Consider the following 20,195-nt stretch of genomic DNA (forward strand, 5'->3'; position numbering starts at 1 on the left):
TGGATCTCCAGAGAGCTCATGTCTTCTCCTGACCCTGTTTCTGAGACATGGTGAGCAAGCTACACTGAATCCCAATTTTCCTATTGCTAAAGCAGTGCTAACGCTTATTATCATCTTTGTAAAGTACTTTGAGATTTACTTGTTGTAAGAAGTCGCAAAAGAGCTAAATATTTTTACCCCAAGTAGAATTTAAAGTATTTCAGCACGGGAGTGCCTACAGCCACTATAAATATGTTGCATGGACTTCCCAAGACGAAAGCTGTGCCTGTATTCCAGAAAGGGATTTTGGGCTTGATTGTTTTGTTGGGTTTTGGTTTCTGGTTGTTTGGGGGTTTTTGCTGTTCCTTGATGCTCCGATGACACCCTGTGGACTTTTCCCTGTACTACTGCAGCTGTGCAAAGACCCAAGAATTTCATTCTTTTTCTCGCCAGTGGCTCTTCTACTCTGTTTCCCTACATTTTTCTCTAGTGACTTCTGTTCTTCAGCCTATTAACTCAGTCTTGAATGGCTGTTAGCAGGGGAGCCATGGCACTGATGTTAGTTGGCATACACTGTTCCTGTGCATTGCTGCCTTGCTAACATTTCTTGGTTTGCAACTAGATGGTGGGTGACCTAGAGCCCTCTGTGACCAATCGAGCTCCACAGCACATCCTGAAATGCAGCAGCGGGTTTCAGGTGTTCCAAGTGACTTGTCCACTGAGACTAGGGTGGTTTGAGACCTCCTCCACAATGAATATCCCCAGATTTAGACTCTGTCTGGAAAAATATACTTGTCCTTTGTCCCCTTGGTCCCAAGTTCTATGCCAGAAGAAGGATTTACAGATTATTTGTAGCTGTTCTGCCTTAAAATGTGTTGCCTATACGCTTATTCACATTGTGGGTATCCTCACAATCAAAAGCTGATCGCTGAGCAATGTTGGTGCAGACACACAGCAGCTACTGGCTTCTCATGCCATTCTTGTGTGTACTCTGGAAGTGCTTTCCCTCTTGGTTTCCCTCTGTATCAGAAGAGATATTAAAGGAAGGAAAGAAGTAGGAATTAAACTTTCTTTCTCCTGTGAGCTCTCTGAGTGCTTGTCTCCATTTGAATTCACACTATGAATGTGAGCAGAACCACCCAAAAAACACCACATAGCTGGAAGAGAGGATCACAGTCTTCAGAGGATCATTCTTCCAAACCTGGAGACATCATGAATTGCCGAGGTGAGTATGTATCTCCAGAGAGGACGCCTTTAACACCGGAGCGGGGGGAAGCGCAGCGTCCAGGAGCCTCAGTTCGGAGCGGCCAGAGCCACTGAGGGAGCCTCAAGTCCTCGACAAGACTTGCCCAGGAGCCGGCAGCTCAGCTGACGCGAGCAGCTGACTCACAGGGGGCGGCGCCAGGAGTGACGGCAGCAGCCCTCAGTGGGTAAAAACCCATCCCAGGGAGCGCGAGTGATCAGGAGTGCGGCGAACAGGGCGTGGCACGTCAGTCAGGGCGTGGCGCGGCACTTGGCGCGGCACTTGGCGCGGCACTTGGCGCGGCACTTGGCGCGGCACTTGGCGCGGCACTTGGCGCAGGCAGCGAGCGGGATGGTGAGCACTCGCCTCAGGAGCAGGGCCCGCTCTGGGAGCTCTGCCCCGGCGGTGGCCAGCGTAGGCACCCAGACAGAGCCGATGAGAGGGGAGGCTGCGGCACAGACCTCGGAGTGTAGAAAGTGCCTCGACTGGTCTCTTGAGGTGAGGGTGCACAATGAGCAGGGCTGCACTCGGTGCGCCCTGGTGGAGGTCCTCCTGCAGCAGGTGGCTGAGCTGCGGGAGGCTGTTGGAGAGCTGAAAGATGCCAGGGAAGCTGAGAGGAAGCTGGGCTGCTTGCTCCAGGCCCAAACTCTACAGGGGCTGCAAACGTCCAGCATTGCTCACATAGGAAAGAAGGAGGGCAGCAACTCAGGAAGCTGGGAATTAGTCACGAGAAAAACTAACAAAAAAAGGAGGAAAAGGACAATTAACGACAAGGGGCTTCCTCCTAAATCTGATGTCCCCACCCAGAACTGCTTCGCAGTTCTGCAGGGGGCTAACGAGAAAGCACCCACCACACCTAATGAGCATCCTGCTGATGCACCAGTAAAGAGGATCACTACTGGTGCCTCCAGGAAAAAGAGGAGGGTCATAGTAGTAGGGGACTCTACTTTGAAAGGCACAGAGGCGCTCATCTGCCGGCCTGATCCAGTCTTGAGGGAGGTGTGTTGCCTGCCAGGGGCTCGGATCAGGGATGTTGCTGAGAGGCTGCCTGCTCTGGTAAGTCCTGCTGACTATTACCCCCTTCTAGTGGTCCATGTGGGTGCTAGAGATATAGATAGCAGTAGCCTGGAGAACATTAAGAAGGACTACAGAGCCCTGGGAGAGGTGGTTAGGGGCTCTGGAGCTCAGATAGTTTTTTCATCGATTCTCCAGGACAAAGGGGAGGACCTTAAAAAAGCTAGGTGCATTTGGCAGGTTAATAAATGGTTAGAATGGTGGTGCCATAGTCAGGGGTTTGGCTATTTAGAACATGGGGCTCCGTTTGGGAGGCCAGATCTACTGGAGGCTGGTGGAGCTGGTCTGACAAAGAAGGGGAAGAGCTGTTTTGGTTGGAGGCTTGCCAGGCTGGTCAAGAAGGATTTAAACTAGATGTGTTGGGAGAGGGGAGCATTGATCCATCCCAACACTCCCGGTCAGTTACCAGCACCTGTAATAAGTGCTTGGAGCGATGTAGAGATGTTCCAGCTGCCCCAGCCATTGAGTCGGCTGCATTTGGAGCTCGGCTAAGGTGCCTCTGTACAAACGCCTGTAGTATGGGGAACAAGCAAGAGGAATTAGAGATGTGTGCAAGGCTACGGGAATATGATGTCATTGGTATCACAGAAACATGGTGGGATGGCTCCTATGACTGGAGTGTCGGAATGGAAGGTTACAGGCTGTTTAGAAAAGACAGGCCAGGCAGACGGGGAGGGGGCGTTGCTATCTATGCCAGTGATAGGCTAGAGAGTATGGAACTCTGTCTGGGGATGGGTGATGAGGTAACAGAGTGTTTGTGGGTCAGGATCAAAGGGAAAACAGCAATGGGGGACATTACGGTGGGGATCTGTTACAGGCCGCCTGATCAAGAGGACTCTGTGGATGAAGCGCTCTACAGACAGATAGGAGCAGCCTCACGCTCGCAGGCCCTGGTCCTCATGGGGGACTTCAACCATCCTGACATCTGTTGGAGGGACGGTACGGCCCAGCACAAGCAATCCAGGAGGTTCCTCGATTGTGTGGAAGACAACTTCCTCTTTCAAGCAATAGAGGAGCCGATGAGGAGAGGTGCCATGCTTGACCTCGTGCTCACCAACAGGAAGGGACTGGTTGGAAATGTGGTGCTCCAGGGCAGCCTTGGCTCTAGTGATCACGAGATGGTTGAGTTTGAGATCCTCAGGACAGTGAGAAGAGCATGCAGCAAGCTCACTGCCCTGGACTTCAACAAAGCAGACTTTGGCCTCTTCAGGAACCTCCTTAGTAAGGTTTCATGGGATATAGTCCTAGAGGGCAGGGGGGCCCAAGACTGCTGGTTGATATTCAAGTATCACCTGCTACGTGCTCAAGAGTGTTGCATCCCGACTAGAAGAAAGTGCAGCAGGAGGGCCAGGAGACCTCCATGGATGGACAAGGAGCTGCTGAGGAAACTTAGGGGGAAAAAAGAAGCTTATAGAAGGTGGAAGCAAGGACAGGCGGCCTGGGAAGAATATAGGAGCATTGCCCGGGAAGCTAGGGACCAGGTTAGGAAAGCTAAGGCCCAGCTAGAATTAAGTTTGGCAAGGGATGTAAAAGATAACAGGAAAGGATTCTATAGATACGTAGCAAATAAAAGACAGACTAGGGACAATGTGGGCCCTCTCCGGAAGCTATTAGGAGAACTGGCTACTATGGATTTGGAGAAGGCTGAGGTTCTTAATGACTTCTTTGCCTCCATCTTCACCAGCAAATGCTCTGACCACACCACGAAAGTCTTGGAAAGCAGATGCAGGGACTGTGAGAATGAAGACCTTAGGCCCACTGTAGGAGAGGATCAGGTTCGAGACCATCTTAAGAACCTGAATGTGCACAAGTCCATGGGACCTGATGAAATCCATCCACGGGTCCTGAAGGAGCTGGCGAATGAAGTTGCTAAACCACTGTCCATCATATTTGAAAAATCCTGGCAGTCAGGTGAAGTTCCCGATGACTGGAAGAAGGGTAATATAACCCCCATTTTCAAGAAGGGGAAGGTGGAAGACCCGGGAAACTACAGACCAGTCAGCCTCACCCCTGTGCCTGGCAAAATGTTGGAACAGTTTCTCCTGGAAAACATGCTAAGGCACATGAAAAACAACGAGGTGGTTGGTGACAGCCAACATGGCTTCACTAAGGGGAAATCCTGCCTGACCAATTTGGTGGCCTTCTATGATGGAGCCACAGAACTGATGGACAGGGGCAGAGCAGTTGACATCATCTACCTGGACTTGTGCAAAGCGTTTGACACTGTCCCGCATGACATCCTTGTCTCTAAATTGGAGGGACATCAATTTGATAGATGGACCACTCGGTGGATAAAAAACTGGCTGGATGGCCGCACGCAAAGAGTTGTGGTAAATGGCTCGATGTCCAGTTGGAAACCTGTAACGAGTGGTGTCCCTCAGGGATCGGTGTTGGGACCGGTCCAGTTCAACATCTTTGTTGGTGACATGGACAGTGGGATTGAGTGCGCCCTCCGCAAGTTTGCCGATGACACCAAGCTGTGTGGTTCAGTTGATACGCTGGAGGGAAGGGATGCCATCCAGAGGGACCTTGACACGCTTGTGAGGTGGGCTGTTGCCAACCTTCTGAAGTTTAACCAAGCCAAATGTAAGGTCCTACACCTGGGTCAGGGCAGTCCCAGGCACAGCTACAGGTTGGGCAGAGAAGAGATTCAGAGCAGCCCTGCAGAGAAGGACTTGGGGGTGTTGGTTGACGAGAAGCTTAACATGAGCCGGCAGTGTGCGCTTGCAGCCCAGAAAGCCAACCGTATCCTGGGCTGCATCAAAAGAAGCGTGACCAGCAGGTCAAAGGAGGTGATCCTGCCCCTCTACTGTGCTCTTGTGAGACCTCACTTGGAGTATTGCGTACAGTTCTGGTGTCCTCAACATAAAAAGGACACGGAGCTGTTGGAGCGAGTCCAGAGGAGGGCCACGAGGATGATAAGAGGGCTGGAGCACCTCCCGTATGAAGACAGGCTGAGAGAGTTGGGGCTGTTCAGCCTGGAGAAGAGAAGGCTGCGTGGAGACCTCATAGCAGCCTTCCAGAATCTGAAGGGGGTCTATAAGGATGCTGGGGAGGGACTCTTCGTTAGGGACTGTAGTGGTAGGACAAGGGGTAATGGCTTCAAACTTAAACAGGTGAAGTTTAGATTAGATATAAGGAAGAAGTTCTTTACAGTGAGGGTGGTGAAGCACTGGAATGGGTTGCCCAGGGAGGTTGTGGATGCTCCATCCCTGGCGGTGTTCAGGGCCAGGTTGGACAGAGCCTTGGACCACGTGGTTTAGGGCAAGGTGTCCCTGCCCATGGCAGGGGGGTTGGAACTAGATGATCTTAAGGTCCTTTCCAACCCTTACTGTTCTATGATTCTATGATCCCTCAGCTAAATTTAAAACAGAAGAGAAAAGCAGTACATCAACTTCCCCCACAAAGGAGAAACAACACCCCTGGGAGCCTGTGGAGCCTGGCTCTGGAGGCTGCCCTTCCTCTTTCTGCGCACAACGAAGGCAGACAGGAAAACTCCAGCTCCAGAAGACAGGTCCCGTAATCCAGCTGCACGAAATGACCCATCCGCTAACACGTTCCAGACTCCAAACTGCAGAAAGTTGCACCTGGTGCTTAGTGCATCACTTCCCAAGGAAAGGGAAATGAAGTTTACATCCTTTTTGTGGAAATAGAACAAAGTCATCTTATTGTTTGTTATCACATATTACAATCTTGTGTGCATGAATGAAATGCCAGACCTGCTCTCATCGCTCCTTGGTTTCAAGGATGCTGGTGCATCTTGTATGATAGGTGAGATCACCAGCTCTGAGCTTTTACACCATCAGAAATGAACTCGCACCCAAATGTTAAAGCACATTTCATGGTCATTTCAGATCATGGAAGCACACTGAAAGTCATTCCATCGCATAGCTTGTTCTGCACTTGCGCTCAGCAAAGGCAGCTGTGATTGTCTGAAGGAGCATGTGGTTATTAAATTATATTTAGGCTATTATACAAACAGAGTGAAACTTGCCATAGAAGCACAGAAGCACAGACTCATAGAATAGTTTGGCTTGTAAGGGACCTTAAAGCTCATGTAGTTCTTGGGATTGCTCTGACCCAAATGCAGGACTTTAAACTTGGTCGTGTTGAACTTCATGAGGTTCAGACACAGCTTGGTGCCATCAGCAAACATGCTGAGGGTACACTCAATCCTACTGTCCATGTCACCAACAAAGATGTTAAACAGCACTGGTCCCAACACCAACCCCTGAGGAACACCATTCATCACTGATCTCCACTTGGACATCAAGCCATTGACCATAACTCTTTGAATGCGACCAAACTTGTGGAGATCAGGCAAAGTCTCTCATTAGGAATCACATGGTTACAGGCAGTTCAATGACTCAGGACTCGCAAGCACCTTTTCACCTATAGCCTGTCAGAGCCCCACACTCTTTGAACAGGATCTTATACATATTCCACACATGGAGAGTTTAACGTTTGATACCAAATTTTCTTATTTGAAGGTATTTGATGTTACATGTGATTTTGATTAAGCAGAGTGATACGGCAATGAACTGAAATCACAATGCAAGCTCAAATGATAGCTAGCAGAAAACAGACATTGCAGTATACCACTGAGTCACAACATGAAGGTGATTCCTACTACCAGTCTCCATAATACACTCACCATCATGGCCCTTAACCATCCTTAGTCCCTGCAAATGGGCCCATTGCTCTCTTCAGAACTCTTGTTGCTTGTCATCCGGATTTTATACTCTCTGTGGGGCTGAGCCATGGATACAGTCTGCTGTTGCTGGTTTGGCTAACTCAGGGAAGCATTCAAACCCTTTTGGTTAACTGGGGGACAAACATTTACACAACCACTTGATCCGCTCAGCTGACACAGCCAGTTGATCTAAAACAAAGACTGCCCTCCAGTGCCCTGTGTTGAGATCAGTTCAGGTTTATTTGCAACAGGCAGTCACTCCTTCCCTCCTTCAGGAGCCCTTGCACTCCACCCCTGAGCCTTCTTCGATCGTAGGGGTTTATTGATGGTCCCATCACTAGGTGCACGTCAGATTGAGTCATGATTTCAAACAAACACAGAACAACTGCAGTAGCAAAATCCTGCCCAAGGATGAAACCAGGATAGCAGCTAGAAAGACTTATTTGAGGGAAGAAAATGGAATTTCTATACACTAACCCAGAATGCCACAGCATTCAGGAGATATAGGGTGCATTCCAAAGCATCTGGTGGTCTTGGGTGGGTGTTTTGTTAACCTATTGTCTTGCCTGATGGGGATAATCAATCCCCCTTTCTTAGTTAGGTCACAGTTAATTCCATGACTTTTGTGAAAATCCTCAACACTGAGGACAAAATCACAGGATGTTGTGTCAGCCACAGACTGAAAGGAAGATAAATCCCTAAAGAGGGAGCAGACATCTCCCAGGTCAATAGGTTGTCATAGGCAAAACAGGCTCAACTAAGGGAATTTCACTTTGTTTAACTTTTTGTCAACTAACAAACTTTTCATTACTGGTTTAGGTATTGAGGAAAGCCAGAAGACAAGCAATTCAACAAACACATATGGAGATTCTTTTTCTCCCCCTGCGGCAGGTTAAACTTCAGTCCAACAGCTTTTCTTCCTGCTCATCTGAACTCCCCATCTTTTCACAACGCACTGCACTCACTCTCTTTGGTGAGGCAATGGGCAATGCAGGAGGTTGGGGTCACTGCTTAATGGTTTTTTTCTACCACTCCTTGCTTCTTACTCTTTTCTTCTTTTGCTCCTTGCTTCTTGTACCTTCCCTGCTCTGGTGTGGGAGCTGCAGTGCCTTTGGGGGTGTCCCTGCTCCAGTGTGGCTTATCCACATGCCACAGACCTGACAGTTACCTCCGTTGGCACAAAGTGCCACCTTCCAAGAAGGTGTCTCCAGCTCTGTCCCCAGCAATGTTACCTTCCATGTATTTTCTTTGCTTCTTCCTTTTGCATTTCTTCTCATATGTCTCCTCCTGTGCCCCAGGTTGTGTCAGCCCTCTGCCCTTGAATTTCTAAACAGAGAAGGTCAGTCTCCCTGCAGCCAGAATCAATCTCCAACTGCTGTTCACTGCTGCAGCAGGAAATGGCCTGTAGTACGACTTTTTTCTCCTGAAATAAAGGGACAATAATCCTGTAACTTCTTGGGATAAAATTATCTTCACCTGAAATAGGCATTATGGGAAGAGTTCCTGGAAAGAGGTCAAAGAGGGGTTTGGAGTGGGAGGACTTGTAGGATTTGACGATGTACCCTCAGGTTGGGGAGTCCTGGTACACAGCTGTTCAAGGCAGCAGATTGCCAGGACCTGAAACTTCTTTTTCTGAATAACTGAGCATAGCTGATGGAGGGTAGGAGGGCTGGATCCTCATTGACACCCTTGATGGAACTTCAGATTGTTGCTTCAGAGGAGTTAAGTACCAAAGGGATGGGCCTGTTTGTAGTTACACCACTTGTCAATGGCACAATGTCTTTAGAAGCTCCTGGTGCATGCAAGAGGCAGGGAAAGGTATAGGGACTTTTGTGAACAATGGAGATATGCTAAGATGTATGCAAGGTAAAGGGAGGAGACCAGATCATAAGATAGCTTACAAGTTCAAAGCTGAGTTAACAAACTCTCCCTTATCAGCACTAAACAAAGTCTTTCCTTCAAAGGGAACCATCTCCTTATTTTTGCCTCTATCTCCAGGAAAGGATGAGGAATGAAGCCAAAAAGAGGCTCTAACTACCTTCTAAGGCTGCTCATAGCAGGAAGATACCCTCATACCCTCCATAGGGAGACAGAAAATGCCTCTCTCTGTTTCTGCTGAGGTAGAACAACTGATGGAAAATGAAAAGCTTCTGTTGTTGGCTTTGTGTTTCTTTTTCCTGATGTCTCTGCCAGCAGTGCAAGTTTCAGGAGTGATGATGGACTGAGGACCAGAGCTTCCCCAGCCTCTCACCTCATAGGAAAGGAGGGGAATCTATTGGAAAGAAGTGGCAAAGGAGCCTTAAGGGATACTGCCAGGTGACTGTGACCTACAAAAGTCTCACTGGGTTGAGTTTGGGCACTAGAGGGGGATGCTCTGAAGGCAGTACCAGAGCTGGTCACACATGCCAACATAGTAGTCTGGGATTCGCTGAGCAAACCAAACATAGCGAGGAAAGTCCAGGCTTCAGGAGCTTGTCTTTTGCCCTGCCCTGCTACAGATGGCATATAGGCTGTGCTCACAGCAGTATTTCAGAATCCTGATGAGCCTCTCTCAAAGTGGTTTACAGCCATGTCTGTGGCTAGAGCCATGGGAAAGGCTAAGGACTTCATCTCCCCACCACCTGCAGGCTGAGACAGAAACTTCCTGAAGCAAGAAGTACAATTTGCTGATACAGTTGTATCTGTGATGGGTGTCCTGCAGACATACCTCATATCAATAAGAAGTCATCCTCACTCTCATCACCAACCAACAGAGGAGTGCTGCCAGAAGTCTTTCATTGAGCCTAGTAAGAACAATCAGTTCTTCACCATCAGAAGTAACAGAAGATAAGGATATGAATAGTGAAAAATTCAAAGTAGAAACAGAATCATAGAATCATTTAGGTTGGAAAAGACCTTTAAGATCAAGTCCAACTGTTAACCCAGCACTGCCAAGCCCACCACTAAACACCACTTCTACATATGTAGTACAGCTATGACTTCTCCTGCAGCAAAACTGGCTCCTAAATATTGATCTTGTTTGCCACTGCACCATATTCCCTACTATTTCATTATCCAGAAAATATAAAGTCCAGAAGTAGTACATGCACTGGAGCTACGTGGTGCATCAAATCACACTTATATTGGATTTAATAACACAACTGTTGAGGAGCATGTGAAGATTTCTGAGCTGATTCTGGAACAGGTCTGCTTGGATCTCATGGGGCTAATGCTTTGCCTGACCAAAGAAGACCTGATGGACCCGAGCCTGCTCTGCACAACCCCAGGTCAGGTATCTGTATTCCCAGCAACCCAAGCATCCTGCCAATGGATAACAGGAATAAAGAAGATAATACAGCACTCTCTTGTGAAATGTCCATGTTATATTTCTTGGTTTCATTCAAGGTTGCATTCACTGATTTGCACAAAGAATTGCGTTCCTGGTTTTTGTATCACTTTCAGAACTTAAAATAATTACTGAAAAGCTGTAGTTCCATAACCCTCCCCCTTTAGAAAGGCCATCTGCTCATTGTTTTAGCTCAGCAATCTGGCATTTGCGTGTTCTTTTTCCTGGTTGAAAGCATCAACCTGCAAACAGTTCATTGCCTGCTTTGAATCTGTTTAGAAACAGGGTTTAAACAGGCTTACTCTTTCCAGCTCTGGGGACCTCAGCACAAGAAAGACATAGCCCTGTTGTAGCAAGTCTAGAGGAGTCCACGAAGATGCTCTGAGGGCTGGAGCACCTCTGCTCTGGAGACAGGCGGAGAGAGCTGGGCTTGCTCAGCCTGGAGAACAGAAGGCTCCGGGGAGACCTTAGAGCAGCTTCCAGCGCCTAAAGGAGCCAACAAGAAATCTGGAGAGGGGCTTTTGACAAGGGCCTGTAGGGACAGGACAAGGGGGAATGGCTTTAACCTGACAGAGGGGAGATTTAGATGAGTCATTAGGAAGAAGTTGTTCCCTGTGAGTGTGATGAGGCCCTGGCACAGGTTGCCCAGAGAAGCTGTGGCTGCCCCATCCCTGGCAGTGTTCAAGGCCAGGCTGGATGGGGCTTGGAGCAACCTGGTCTAGTGTGAGGTGTCTGTCCCTGCCCGTGGCAGGGGGTTGCAACTAGATGAGCCCTAAGGTCCCTTCCAACCCAAACTGTCCTGTTATTCCTATGAAAAATGCCCAAAGCATATCTTAGAACTTAAGAAACAATATAGTTTAGCCTTAATTTTTGTCAGATTACTGTTTTTTTTGTCTGTTGGTAGCTTTTTGCAGCTAACTCTGCTGGCATAACGCAGGTGGGGACGCACATGATATTTACTATCTCAACAGGACAACACATTCTAGCACTCACCATTCCTCTTTTCTACTCCATTAGTAATTGGCTGCAAGGTGGGGAAACCCACCATCTTTATCTAAAAAGGTAAGATCTTGATCTGACTGTTTTACACTCAGCTTGGCACCGCTGCAAATCCAGGACAAGTCAAACTTCCAGATGAGAGCATTGTATGTGAAGTTATTAATGACTGCTATTGGATTGGGCTTTTGTAACAGGTAGAACTAAAGTCACCCCATGTGTGTGACACTGAAATCAGGTGGAAGTCCGATAACATATTAGAAGAAAAGCAAGTTGGGTGATTAGTGTGGCTCTTCCTGGAAGAGGCTGTGGGTACCGTTGTGCTGCCCAGGGCACACCAGCCAGCCTGCAGAGCACCGGCTTTCTAGGTAAAAGAAACCAAAATAACTTGTCTCAGTTCTCTGAAATGCAGCATCAAACTGGGCTTCCTGTCATCCTGTATGTGCTGCCTGATGCTCTAATGGACTCTCAGGGAAACATGATACTGATCTTTGGGTAGGAGCAAAGAGAAACAAAATTATTTGGAATAGAATTTGCTTGACTGTAAGATTTGGGGATTCTGAGTACATTTTGAGCACTAGGCTAAAGCAAAGGCAGCTCTCGGCTGGCTGAAAACTATGATCTCCTTCCAGCTGCAGCTGTGGCTCCAGTGCCCAACTCCTGTCAATATTTACCTGGGTGGATAAGGCGGATTTTCTTGCAAGGAATAAAAATGGTGGGTTTCCCCACCTTGCAGCCAATTACTAATGGAGTAGAAAAGAGGAATGGTGAGTGCTAGAATGTGTTGTCCTGTTGAGATAGTAAATATCATGTGCGTCCCCACCAAGATGCCTTGGGGGACAGAATTTTATCTGACAGACTCCAAGTTGAATCAATGCACTGTTTCTTCTAGCCCTCTTGTTTGGTTGGTTGGTTGGTTTGGTTTGTCTTTTTTCCCCTGTAAATGCTTGTGTTAATCTCTTCTGTGTGGGAAGAGTGAGAGGGAAGTTTCACTCTTAAGAAAGCCTCTGGAGCAGATTATTTTCCCCAGGATGAAGGCTCGGGCAGTTTTACTGAAGCCTCAGTGGAAGCATTTGGAAAGCAGACCATTTTCCTACCAACAGCACTCGGTATCAGCTTTGAATGGACACTTCTGCAAAGGTGGTGGAGCATGAGGTCCTCTGAGCAGCTGTAGATGCTGTCTGGGGAGCCGCTGCCCTAATGATGCACAAAGACTGCCTGGACAGCAAGTTCCCTCTCTGCTTGCTGACCAAGAGGCTTGTTTGGGGTTTGGTTTTTTGTTTTTTTGCTTTTTTATTTTTTCTTTACCTCCTCATAACAGCTACTGGCTTTACTTCTAAAACCAGCTTGATGTGTTTTGGCTTTATGTGCTTTATATGCTCCTCTGAACAAGGAAACTGTGGTACAGTAGATGTAGTAGTAATAACAAAATATATGCCTTGGTGAGTCATCCCTGTTTATTTTTACTTTGGAAGATGAGCTTCCAGGCTCCAGAGTGCAACAAAGACTGTGGCTGCTTGAGTTCCTCAGCGGCTTCTCTTCCTGGAGATACGTTCCCAACTTGGATATGAGGCTGAACGAGCATGTTAAATCCCTTCCTGCTTTGCTTTGTCCCTTATGTATCATTAGGTGCTAGTGTGTGTGGGATGCAAACAAGGCAGTATACAAACTTATTCTTGATTTTATACTTTAAAAGAAACAGTGAGGGGAATGTGGTACACAACAGCTGTGGGAATCTGGCTTTTGTGACTTACGAGCATAAAGAGTAGCTTCTGAAAGGAATTTTGATGCCTCATGGTGTCTGTCCTGGTATTTGAAAAATGTAGATTTGTTCCATCACAGGAACTGATTAGGACAAAAGGAAAATCATGTGAACTTTATGGACCTGATTTGGAACTAGAGAAAATCACAGAATCATCAAATCACAGAATTAAAATAGATTTTTAAATTCTATTTACATATCTGGGGTAAGTGCCCCCCTCACTTATCCTCTTAAAAACTTAATATTTCATGTAAAATTTTGCAGAAAATGTTTATGTTCCTAATCTGGCCTTTCCCACAGTCAGTTGCCACCAGACGCGGTTGCTTGCTGCTGTCGCCGTGTCATTTGTCAACTAAAAAGCCAGTGATTAGTATCTTCCAGCTTGTCTGACTTCCAATGTGAAAATTAAACGACCTTCAGATGGTAACTCAAGATTCAGAGCTCCAGGCTTAATGTAAATCCTGAGTGGAAGAACATGATGGCTCACATCCTTAAGATGAATCAACTAATACATGATTATTTTACACCACAAATATTTCCTTATCTCACTGGATGAATGATTTGGTTTTACTTTATCAAAAACTTGCAATTTTTCTTGTTTAAGTCCTGGAAACTGCTGTTGAAGAAGCTGGAGTGAAGTATGGCCAGACAGCAGAATGCACACTAGCACTATCCCCTTTCTTAACTCATCTCCCTTGCAAGTTCAGTTATGGTTAACAATACTGAGCCACAAGAGACGATGAAGGCATCTCACCAGGTACCTGGGAACAAGAGGAAAGGTCAGATAGTTGAGTGTGAGCTGGTGGTGCAACCTCACCACAGATTCACAGAATCATAGAATCCTAGAATGGTTTGGGTTGGAAGGGACCAAAGGCTGTTTTTTCTCCAAAGACTAGTTCAGAATGAGAACCTCCTCCTTTCCCTTGGTGCTCAGTCCAGCATTCTCCTGTATGACCATTTATGCCATACATTTATGCCCATGAATCTGCTTTGGCTTCATGGTCTAGTTGTGCACAAACTTGCAACCCAGTGAGGGTGCTATGAGGATTAAGGTGTAGAAGCACAGGCCTAAACTTTCTTTTGTCCCTGGCAAGGTGTTCCCTGACAGTGGCTTTCCCACACAGACACATACTACGATTTTCCACATTCTCTTCCCATAGAAACAGGAACATATGATGCTGCACACTGTGAGAAGCCGCTCATTTTAATATGAAACCATAATAGGGAAAGAGCAACCATTTGAGATGCTGCACAGACATACACCCTTTGCAGGTAGGTAAGAGGCTTTCAAACAGCATGGTAATTAGCTTTTTTCTACCCAGTCAGTGATATCCCTCCTTCAACAGGAGAGAAGGTGGAAATAGAATGACAGGTCTGGGTGGGAGCATCACCTGGGAGAGCTTTGGTTGAGACAAGATGGATTGCAACTCCAGAGGTGGGATGGTGTGCTGGAAAGGGGATTGGGAACGTATGGAGCAGTATTGCAGAATGGCCAACTGCTGGGACAGCTGCCATGGCAGCACATGGATGGGAGCAGGTAGTAGTGTTGGTGAGGGAGGTGGTTAGCTGGGCAGCAGGAGGGAGCAAAAGGATCTGCAGCCCAGAGCAGCAGCCATGCGAGTGGACGGCAGCAGGGTGAGGTGCCAACGGAGGATGATGACACCTTGGGCGCTGGTTCTGCTGGTTCACCACCCCCGAGTGGAGGGAGCTTGGTGCCAGCGGATGGGGGCACCAGCTCTCACTGCAGGCGCTGGTGACCCAGCGAGGGACACGGATGGAACCAGTCGGCGGCGGCCGGCTGTGAGGTGCATGGATAGAGGGGGTACGCTCTGTAGCCGCTGGTGGCGGCAGGGTGTGGGGAGCCGGAGGCCGCTGCTAGCAGCGGTGGGGGTCAACGGGGGCCGGGTTCGCAGCCGCCGGGGCTAGAGGCGGGGAAGGGCACCCAGACCTGAGGAGAACCCCCCAGCCGCCATCACGCCCCCGCGAGGCGCCGCGCACGGAGCGGACAGAGGCGGGACCGCGGAGCGAGCGGGTGGCCGCGCCCTTTGGCAGGCGCGGCGGGGCGAGCAGTGCGCATGCGCGGGGCTGAGCGGGGAGGGCGGGGCTCACCGCCCGGCTGTCCGTACAGTAGGTGGAGTCACGCGGGTGGGGTCACATGACCGGGGCCCTTTACAGTAGGAGCCCAATATGGCAGCAGCGGCGGCGGGTGCAGGGGCTGCCGCGGTCAGGGCTGTCCGCACTTAGGGCCGCTCTGGCTGCCTCCGCCTGCCCTCCGGCCTCCCGCACGGACAGAACATCCCGGGTACCTCGGAGTCAGCTGCGCCCCGTCACGTCCGACATGAGGGAGAAGGGCCGCAGGAAGAAGGGCAGGACCTGGGCAGAGGCCGCCCGGACGGTACGTGGGGCCTGCGGCTGCGGGGGGGCCGGAGGCCGCTGGGGCGGGTCAGGGGCCTCTCGGCCGCTCTGGGCTATGGTGCGGGCTCCCTCCCGCGGGGGACGGCTGCTCCCGTCGCGTCTGGCTCCGCTCGGGGGGGGGTCGGGGCCGCCTTGGCCTCGGCTGCCTGCGGGGCCCCGGGGTCTGTGCGGTGCCGGCTGCTGGCTTGGGGCGAGGGTCTGTGTGGTGCGGGCTGCCGGCATGCCCCGCTCTGGTTTCGGCTTCCATCCAGCGCCGCGCGCTTGCATGGGCAGGTTTTGATTTTGACCGGCTCTCCGGTTGCTTAACGTGTCTAGGTACAAATTTATATGGGAAGCTCCAGGGTGGCGGGGAGGCATTGCCTTTTCACATTTGCAAATCGTGGGGATTAATGAGGATGTAAATAACGCTGTTATGCACAGTGGGGTTTTTTAAGTCTTCCCAGTGTATCAATGTTTTTCATACAGTAGAACTTGTTGCAGTAGGAGCTCGTTGCCTCTGGTCAGGTAGTGAGTTGCAAAGCCTAAATCTAACTTTTATCTTATAATTTCCCAGCCTGACAGTCTTTGCTACTATGCTGCTTTCAAGATGGACTTATTGTAGTTTCTTTGCTGGGCAGGCACGTTATGGAGTGGATAAAAGAAAAGGGAAGTTGAGTAGTGGGACAAGCATGAGAGAGGAAACTTAAAACAAGTGCAGCCTGCAGGAGCCGAGCAAAAGTGTTGAATTGTGAAAGTACAATGCAGGCTTCTGTGAGATCTGTATTTGCAGTGCGGATTCAAAGCTGCCTAATGGAGGGGGGAGGAGTTCAGGTTCTATCGTAACCATTCTGAGAGAGGTATCTGTTAAAACAAGACTTGGAAAGTCTGCCTGGAAAATAAATGTAAATAGATATCTGCAGCTGAAACTTGCAAGCGCTATTTTAATAAATAGCAATTTATTTGGACCTTGTATTTACAGTTTGAAAGGCATCAAAATAGCTGCTGCTCTTTCAGGAGATAGGATGCGGTTAGCTATTTTAAGAATATAAGCTACTATCTCACAGGTGAACACTTTGGTACTTCTGTGTATGTGTTATCGTGTATAATTCTTAACAATTTATTCTGAAAGAAAGAGTGGAAGAATTCCAGCCAAGGGTGTGTGTGGGACCAGATCTTTTTCAGGCTGTGTGCACTGCTGTTCATCCACTGATCTCTTCCGGAATCCACTTAAAGGCTAAAACACCTATTTAGAAAAGCTGCACTGAAAACTATCAAAACTGAAGGTTACACATTTCCCTGGGTTGCATACCCAGGCTGATGGCAGAGACTGCTCAAACTAGGAAAGGATAAGTAAATGCTTGCCAAAACCTCAGTTTTGGCAAATATTTCTATTTGTGTATTCAGCGGGAATATTAAAATATTCTGGTCAAACTCCAACTCCAATCTTCAAAAAGTTTCTCTGTGTTTTTGGTTTGAAATAATGTTTTTTGATTCTTGCCCTAGCTTGTGTGCTCGTATTGGCTTATCAGCTGCTGGTGGTTCAAGCTTGTAGGATATATAATAAAATCGCATTAAGAAACATGGCAGCTCTCTGGTGACTTAATTCTTCTGCTCCTGAAAGATAGCATAAAACTTTCCTCAAGTTTGAGAAACCTCCTGTTTTGTCTTCAACATAGTGTTGCATCTCTGTGCTCTTTCTGCAAAGTTAGTTTGCTCACTGAGCTCTAACCTGGCTCACTGCAGGGTGGAGTGAGCCCTGACAGTCACAGGTCAGCATGGGGAAGGAGCTTGGGGCTGCAGGTTTGGATGGCAGCTTGTCCTGGCAAACCACCCTGTGGTGATCCCTGAGCAGCAGCATGAGGCTATCACAGCTGATGTTTCTGTGGCAGTTCTGTCCCTGCTCTGCCTCTTCACTTGCTCTATCACCTCAACACTGGTCAGCTTATGTAGTTCAGGAAGCTAAAGCAGCCCAAACTCATTGTTACAATGGTGCTGATCTGGCTTTGTGCCAGTTTAGTCTTCCTAATCGGGTATTATTTGGGGTTAGGGGTCTTCCAGCACAAGGGAGGTGATGGGAATGTGGGAGAGCACCATCTACTTGAATTAGCTTAATCTATTCTAGTAGTTCAGGGTTAGGTGGAAACAGGGTGGTGAGCAACAGAAGGATGGCCTTTGTGTTTTATAGCAGGACCTGGCATAAGTATTTGGATGAGGTGGATTCACTGGGACTCAAGCTATGCTGGTCCTTACATGTACAGACTATTTTTTGGAGCAGAATTGCAGCGTGAAGTAAGGAAAGGGTGCCCTGTGCGGGCAGCCTGCTAAGGGAGGAAGTTACTGTTGATAAACAACCTTTTTCTTATTTCCTGGCTCATTCAGTAAATTTGCAGCTGCAGATGACTGTTAACTTGTGACTTTTCTTGGGACAACAGTTGGGTGTCCCTGCAGTTAAAGTAAAAAGCTTCATTAAGGTATAAGAAGCTGATACTATATAGTACAAATTTAAGATAATAGTGTGCAATTTTAAGATAAATACACTGCATATCATGGAATGGTTTGGGTTGGAAGCAACCTTAAAGCTCATGCAATTCCAACCCCTTGCCACGGGCAGGGACACCTTCCACTAGACCAGTTTGCTCCAAGCCCAGTCCAACCTGGCCTTGAACACTGCCAGGGATGGGGCAGCCACAGCTTCTCTGGGCACCCTGTGCCAGGGCCTCACCACCCTCACAGGGAACAACTTCTGCCTAAGATCTCATCTCAATCTCCCCTCTGTCAGTTTAAAGCCATTCCCCCTTGTCCTGTCCCTACAGGCCCTTGTCAAAAGCCTCTCTCCAGCTTTCTTGTAGCCCCTTTAAGCACTGGAACCTGCTCTAAGGTCTCCCCAGAGTCTTAGAACCTCGAGCCTAGAGATTAGATACTTGGAAGAAGTTGTTCCCTGTGAGGGTGCTGAGGCGCTGGCACAGGTTGCCCAGAGAAGCTGTGGCTGCCGCATCCCTGGCAGTGTTCAAGGCCAGGTTGGACGGGGCTTGGAGCAACCTGGTCTAGTGGAAGGTGTCCCTGCCCTGTGGCATGAGGAGGTTGAACTGGATGAGCTTTGAAGTCCCTTCCTACCCAAACAAATCTGTGATTCCTTTTGACTGCTCACCTCAGAATTGTTGCTCTTCCTTTTGCTCATGTCTAACCCAGTCCTTGTGATACAGCTTTCCAAAGCAGAAAGGGTCCTGAGTACAGCCGAATGCTCCATGCACCTTCCTGTTGTCATCCTCTGTGGTGTGAGGAAGTACAGCAGCGAATGAGTTGTTGTGGTGCATTAGTGGCCTGTTGAGATCCAGTTGAGAAGTCCCGCTGCTGGACAGAAGCCACAGACAGGCTGCCTTTGTGCTTTGTTTGCGTGGAGGAAGGTGTATGTTGTTGTGTGCCAAGTTTGAAGATGTTTGAGTTTGTTTTTCATGGGAAGTCCCCCATGTGTGACCTGACGGAATAGTTTTCTGCTGTACAGCCTCTGAGCACTGAGGCATAGGGGCCGTGTGAATGTGGGCTGGAGATGGTCACTATAAATGCTCCTTGGCTTGGCCGTCTAGGAACACAAACCACAGTCTTTTAAGCTACCTGTTTGTGGGAGGGTGCTGCTGCAGCCATGTTTTTTTCTCCGTGCTGATTTCCTGTTGAATCAAACTGACTTTCTTGGCTCTGGAGGGTGGAAATCCAGTGTGAGAATTCCCTTGGCCAGGCAGACTGAGCCTAAGCACGTTGCAGTGGTCATCTCTGAATATGTGGATATCCAAGGACAAGTCCTGTCATGGTGCTGGCAGTTGTTGTGCAGCTCTTGTGATGTGAGCTCTGCTGCTTTCTTGCTGTAGGGGTTTGTTTGCATCACTTGTGTCAACTGAAGAATTAAAATGAAAAGATATGCCGCCTCTGAATCTGATAGCACTGAACATGCGATCTGATCTGGTGTTCCGGGGCCCATCTGCTGTGTCAAACAGAAGATGATGTAGTAAGGTCAAAAGGTGAAGTCAAATAGAATGCTTGTTTGTTAGGGAAACAAATGTCATGTTTTTGCAAGCTGACTTTATTAAGGCTGTCTGTTTTATATTCATGCCCCATCCCTGGCAGTGTTCAAGGCCTGGCTGGACTGGGCCTTGGACAGCCTTGTCTAGTGGAAGGTGCCCCTGCCCATGGCAGGAACTGGGTGACCTTTAAGGTCCCTTCCAATTCTATTATTCCATTAAGGTTCAATTTTCTGAGGGGTAGTGAGGTAAGAAATCTTGAGTGAGTCCAGAGGAGGCCATGAAGATGCTCTGAAGGCTGGAGCACCTCTGCTCTGGAGACAGGCTGAGAGAGCTGGGCTTGTTCAGCCTGGAGAAGAGAAGGCTGAGAAGGGAGACCTTAGAGCAGCTTCCAGTGCCTAAAGGGGCCAACAAGAAAGCTGGAGAGGGGCTTTTGTCAAGGGCCTGTAGGGACAGGATAAGGGGGAATGGGTTTAAACTGACAGAGGGGAGATTGAGATGAGATCTTAGGAAGAAGTTGTTCCCTGTGAGGGTGGTGAGGCCCTGGCAGAGGTTGCCCAGAGAAGCTGTGGCTGCCCCATCCCTGGCAGTGTTCAAGGCCAGGCTGGACGGGGCTTGGAGCAACCTGCTCTAGTGGAAGGTGTCCCTGCCCGTGGCAGGGGGTTGGGACTAGATGAGCTTTAAGTTCCCTTCCAACACAAACCATTCTGTGGTTC

General features: G+C 48.6%; 1 protein-coding gene across 3 annotated transcripts in view; it reads left to right on the forward strand.

Annotated features, from left to right (window-relative positions):
• The first annotated feature begins 15,216 nt into the window (after positions 1-15,216).
• ASXL2 (ASXL transcriptional regulator 2) overlaps positions 15,217-20,195 on the forward strand; it is a 109,187-nt gene continuing 104,208 nt past the window's right edge. Inside the window, exon 1 of one of the 3 annotated variants that reach the window (XM_030490992.1) lies at positions 15,217-15,467. In XM_030490992.1, coding sequence (XP_030346852.1) covers positions 15,228-15,467 — 240 coding nt within the window. In that variant the 5' untranslated portion in view covers positions 15,217-15,227. The remainder of the gene's footprint in view (positions 15,468-20,195) is intronic. The other 2 variants (XM_030490993.1, XM_030491003.1) reach the window with 2 other exon arrangements.

The sequence above is a fragment of the Strigops habroptila genome, chromosome 6, assembly GCF_004027225.2.
Source record: "Strigops habroptila isolate Jane chromosome 6, bStrHab1.2.pri, whole genome shotgun sequence".
Taxonomy (NCBI): Eukaryota; Metazoa; Chordata; class Aves; order Psittaciformes; family Psittacidae; genus Strigops; species Strigops habroptila.